The sequence below is a fragment of the Poecilia formosa genome, unplaced genomic scaffold (assembly GCF_000485575.1).
Source record: "Poecilia formosa unplaced genomic scaffold, Poecilia_formosa-5.1.2 Scaffold178, whole genome shotgun sequence".
In the NCBI taxonomy this organism is placed as follows: domain Eukaryota; kingdom Metazoa; phylum Chordata; class Actinopteri; order Cyprinodontiformes; family Poeciliidae; genus Poecilia; species Poecilia formosa.
Genome location: NW_006800117.1, coordinates 1,239,567 through 1,244,550, shown reverse-complemented (window position 1 = coordinate 1,244,550; position 4,984 = coordinate 1,239,567). Strand labels below are relative to the sequence as shown.

General features: G+C 36.7%; 1 protein-coding gene across 2 annotated transcripts in view; it reads left to right on the top strand.

Moving 5' to 3' along the window:
* colec11 (collectin sub-family member 11) overlaps positions 1–1,735 on the top strand; it is a 3,790-nt gene extending 2,055 nt beyond the window's left edge. The window contains exons 5-7 of one of the 2 annotated variants that reach the window (XM_007565539.2): positions 768–821; positions 905–1,000; positions 1,210–1,735. In XM_007565539.2, coding sequence (XP_007565601.1) covers positions 768–821; positions 905–1,000; positions 1,210–1,529 — 470 coding nt within the window. In that variant the 3' untranslated portion in view covers positions 1,530–1,735. Of the gene's footprint in view, positions 1–767; positions 822–904; positions 1,001–1,159 lie in introns of both variants that reach the window. The other variant, XM_007565538.2, reaches the window with a different exon arrangement.
* Positions 1,736–4,984: the final 3,249 nt, after the last annotated feature.

Genomic DNA, 4,984 nt, shown 5'->3' with positions numbered 1-4,984 from the left:
TCTCTGGCAGCTGTTTTTTTAGCTTAGCTGCTTTAATATGGTTTAGATTGTGGTCATCCTGAATGCTAACGTTAGCGCCGTTAGCTCTTCTAAAACCAGTCTGGGTTTATTTTGCTGTGGAGTACTTAACTGTGTCCAAGTTTCAGTTGTCTTGTTTTGTGAAACTTGAGGAATCTGGACACAGTAATCCATCTTCATTTCTTCCTCCCACTGCCCGACCAGCAGTCCCATCTGGGAACCATTTCCCACCTACATGGGCTCGTCTGCAGGCTTCCTAACGATCCCATGTCTTTCCTGAATATCACTTTGATGCCTTGAGATGTTGTCATTTGAAGAAGATGCCGACTGTTTTTGGTTAACACCTTCTAAGTGGACAGTGAATTAGTCTAAAAAGATTCACAAAACGTGCAAATATCTCTTTGTATACTTAAAATAAGATCAACAAGTGTACAATAAGATTTCTAAGTATATTTGTAAGTGTAAGAATTTTTGTTTTGTTTGTTTTTAAATTACTCATACAGTGGATTCTCTTCTAGATGGGGAGAGCAACCAAACACACAAATGGCAAAAATGCATGAATCCTTCAGACCCTCGCCAGGTCCACCATCGTTTTTGTTTTATTATTCCACCAATGGAATCAAAGCTTTAACTGCATCACCGAACATCTGAAATGAATATGACATTTACTGACAAAAAACAAAAAGTATGTCTAGCAATAAACTTTCAAGAAAATATTAGTTTTGAATGAATTCTCCTTTTTTCCTCAGGGGTTAAAGGTGACATGGGCGACCCAGGACCAACTGGCCCTAAAGGAGAGCCAGGTTAGACATAAAGCCACTTTATTCAGTTTAACAAATTCAAAACTTGTAAAGTGGCAGAGTGGTAATCCATCACACCTCACCAGGTGTTCCATGTGAGTGCGCATCGATGAGGAAGATGATTGGAGAAATGGACATCGTCGTGGCCCAGCTGTCCTCAGAACTGAACTTTATTAAAAATGGTATACTCTAAACATTCTACACTAACATTCAGCAAAACTTTCTCTTAAAAGAATCATTATTATGCAATAACTGTTCATCCAAATGTAATTGGTGTGCAAGTCAATAAGAAATTTATAGAAAATCAAGTGGTCATTTCACAGCACTGCCCTCCCCTGCAGCTGTTGCAGGCATAAAAGAGACAGACAGTAAGGTCTATCTGTTGGTGAAGGAGGAGAAGCGCTACGCCGATGCCGAGGCTTTCTGCCAGGCGAGGGGGGGGCACCTGGCCATGCCGAAGGACAACGGAGCCAACGCGGCCATCGCCAGCTACATAACGGAGGCGGGCCTGAGCAGAGTCTACATCGGCGTTCACGACCTGGACCAGGAAGGGCTTTTCACCTACGTGGACCGCTCCCCGATGAGCACCTTCAGCAGGTGGAGGCAAGGGGAGCCCAACAACGCCTACGACGACGAGGACTGCACGGAGATGGTGGCGTCCGGGGAGTGGACCGACGTGGCCTGCCACCCCACCATGTTCTTCATCTGTGAATTTAACAAAGACTCTGTGTGAGAACGGGGATAAAACCACACAACTTGGGCTGGAATGATTAACTGGTCATGAATAGTCATGATTAATCGATGGTTGAAATAATCTTCAACTAATTTAGAAATTGATTAATCATTTACTGGAGTGCACAGATTTGAAAAAGGTTTGCTAATAGAAAAACTTACTCAAAGATGTAATTAAGCCAAAACTAAAAAAAAATATATATAAATTTTGCATTTAAGATACAAAATATGCATTTGTGTATAAATCTATTCTATCCAGTCAGAACTTCTAACTTCACCTGATTCAAAAATCTTCAATTTAAAAAAAAAACCTACCTCCTATAAAGAACATTGTCCTACATAATTATGAATTGGTTCATCCAAAAATAAATAAACCTTACACCGTTTTGACGTTAAGTCAAGAAGAAAGGTCTTGGCTTTTCACATGTTGACATTAGATGTATTTTTTACAGTGCAAAAACACAAAATCTTACCAAGTATTTGAGTCCAGTTTTTAGTGAAAGTACCTTAGTTGCAAAATGACATAAAATAACTTTTTAGCAAGATATGAGTGTTTTTAGGTCAGTAATTCTTGAATATTGATAAAAAGTACTAGTTCTATTTTTTCACTTATAATAAAAATATCTGGTAATGAAACTAGATGTTTTTATCAAATCTCATAAATTATTGACTTAAAACAAGCTCCTATATTTTACTGAAAAATTGTTTGTTTGTTTGTTTGTTTGTTTTGCCTCATTTCAAATGTACTAAGATATTAGCACCAGAAACTAGTCAAAGATTTTTGGTAAGATTTTGTGTTTCTGCAGTGCAGCTGCAGACGCATCCTTTGCTACGAATGATTAGGTTGTTTAGATTTTAGGCAATAAAATGTTTATTTTCTTGCTTAAAATTTGAATTATTTATTTAAATATTTTATGTATTTATGAAAAAAAGCTTAAGTGAAAAATCTGCAGAAAGTACCATTTTTAATCAGACTGTCAGAATCACTGGTAGAATAATTGATCACTAAAATAATCGTTAGTTGCAGCCGTACACGCGACTCAATGCACTGAGATCAGTCTTCATGTAAACATTAAGGAAACGACTTGCAACATGTACAAACAAGAGGATGTTCTGTTTGATTGTGGATCTAATAAGCTATTTACTTCTGCGCTTCCAGGATCCTGAGTTTGTTATAAATTCTTCTCATTCAAATCATATCTGGACTACCATATTCTGTTTCTCTTCCATCTGCATATTGAGCTTTTATGGTATGCAAATATCCTGTAAGAGTTTCATTCACAAACAGGACAAATAAGCAGTGGGCTATAGATTGTGTGGAAAAATATCCAATTAAAAAACACATCCAGTTTCTGCTTGAGTGATTTTAATCAAACAAATAGAATGCAGCATGCTTTCTGCGTTTTACACGATAAGAAATGTGCAGGTTTTATACAATAAACAGTGATGGATTCACAAGAAAGAGGACATTACTTCCTACTGCTGAGCTGGCTGGTTTTATTCAATGCAGCAATGCTGCAGCTGAGAAAAACCCTGAGACTGAAGGAGAGGAGAAAACCTGCAGAGTTACTTTTGACAGAAAATAATTTCACTTCTTTAACATTTTTGAAGGCAAAATGTTTACTGAAACAACATCGGTGCACACAAACAAAATCGATAATAATCCCCATATTCAGTTCTCAAATCAAATCAAAATCATCTCAAAGGACAAGTTGATCAAGGTGCTGCACTGGTACACTGCAAAAACAGAACATTTTACCAAGTATTTTATCTTGAAACAAGACAAACTAGTTTTCAGCAAAATATAGGAGCTATATTTAGTTAGTTTTGTTTTATTTCAAGTGTACAAAGATATTTGCACAGTGCAGGACTAAAGACAATCATAACTATTTCTAAAGGTTTTAAAAATTACTGTCTGAAAACTGAATTTGTTTTATGTCGTACTGTTCCTACCTGCTGGAGCCTCCACTGCCCCTCCCCCACATGTTGCCGTACGTTGTAGTTTGTAGTCTGGCTGAGAGAAGTCAACATTTTCCCTGGTTTACGAAACAGAACAATTTGGCTACTTGAAAACATTTCCAGTATAAATTTGACAAAAACTTGAACATTGTTTGTCTGGGAGGAGTGGGCTGCTCTTCATCTCAGACTCAGTTGGTTGTTACAATTTTATTCGTCTGGAAATCCCACAGGATCGAAGATCAGTCATCTGCCACACTGGGAAGTAATTCCCACTCTGACCTGTAGGGGGCTCCAGTTTGTTTTCCAAACAGATGTTTCTGTAGACTCTGTCCTGAAAAACAATCTTACTTTAGATTTGTTTTTTCGCTTTGCGTTTTACCTCAAGTTGCCTTCCACAACCTGCCAGGTATTGTTTTTAAGATATGCATCCCAGCTGAGATGATATCCTAATTTGTGGCTCTCTAGGAAAAGGAGTTTGAATATGCATGATGCACGTCTTCAAATAAAACACACCAGCAGTCCCTTAAGAAATGAATAATTAATGCTGAGATGAATTATGCAGCCACATGACCAGGAGTTGTCTAGCATAAACCAATTAAGTGTCATGGTTGGTTCAATCTCTGGTTACCTTTGCAGAAATGAGAATAAACTGTTTGGAGGGTTGGTGAAACTGTGGAAGAGTAAACAATGGAAAACTTAGTGGCACAAACAGAAGTGAGAGACAGTGTGAAGCAAAAATGTAAAAAAAAGTTAAGTGGTTATGTGATTTTTATTTTAAAAAATGAAATATTAAATACATTTTATTGAGGATTCAGCATCAGTTTTTTTGTGTTTACAAAAACACCGCGAAAAAACCTCATTTGCTTTTGCAACTCTTCTTTAAATCTCTGATAGTTTGGCTAGAAAGCCGGTTTTTAGAGAGATTTTAGATATAATTCTTTCTCATTATGACTGATGGAAGAGATGGTTTGAATTTCCTCCTCTTGTGACAGTAAAAAGCAAATATTTATTCATTTCCAAACTCATCAATACTTAAACATGTTTTGACTTTATCTGGTTCAGCTGTGGCTATTTTTGATGGAAAAATATGCAGGACAGCCGTTTACAATCATTTTACTCTTTCTGTGGTCAATGTTAATGTTAAATGTATTTTTATAGCACATCTTCAGCAGCTCAAACTGCACAAAGTGCTTCACAAGTCAAATGCAAACAAGGAATATGGTCCAGTTTTGTAACATATAACGAGAGAAAAAGTAAATTAAAATATAGGCACATTTTTCATTAAATAATCCAAATCTAAATTGAGAATCCAGTTTTGATGACAAAAAGTTTAAAACATACTTTATTTTTATGTTTTGTACGTCTTTATATTGTATGGGTATCTTTTTTTTAGTCAGAGGCCTTTTCAGCTTCGTTGTAAGCCTGACTGCTACTGCATCAAAACATACAAAAACGCTGACTATTGTTGCCATGGA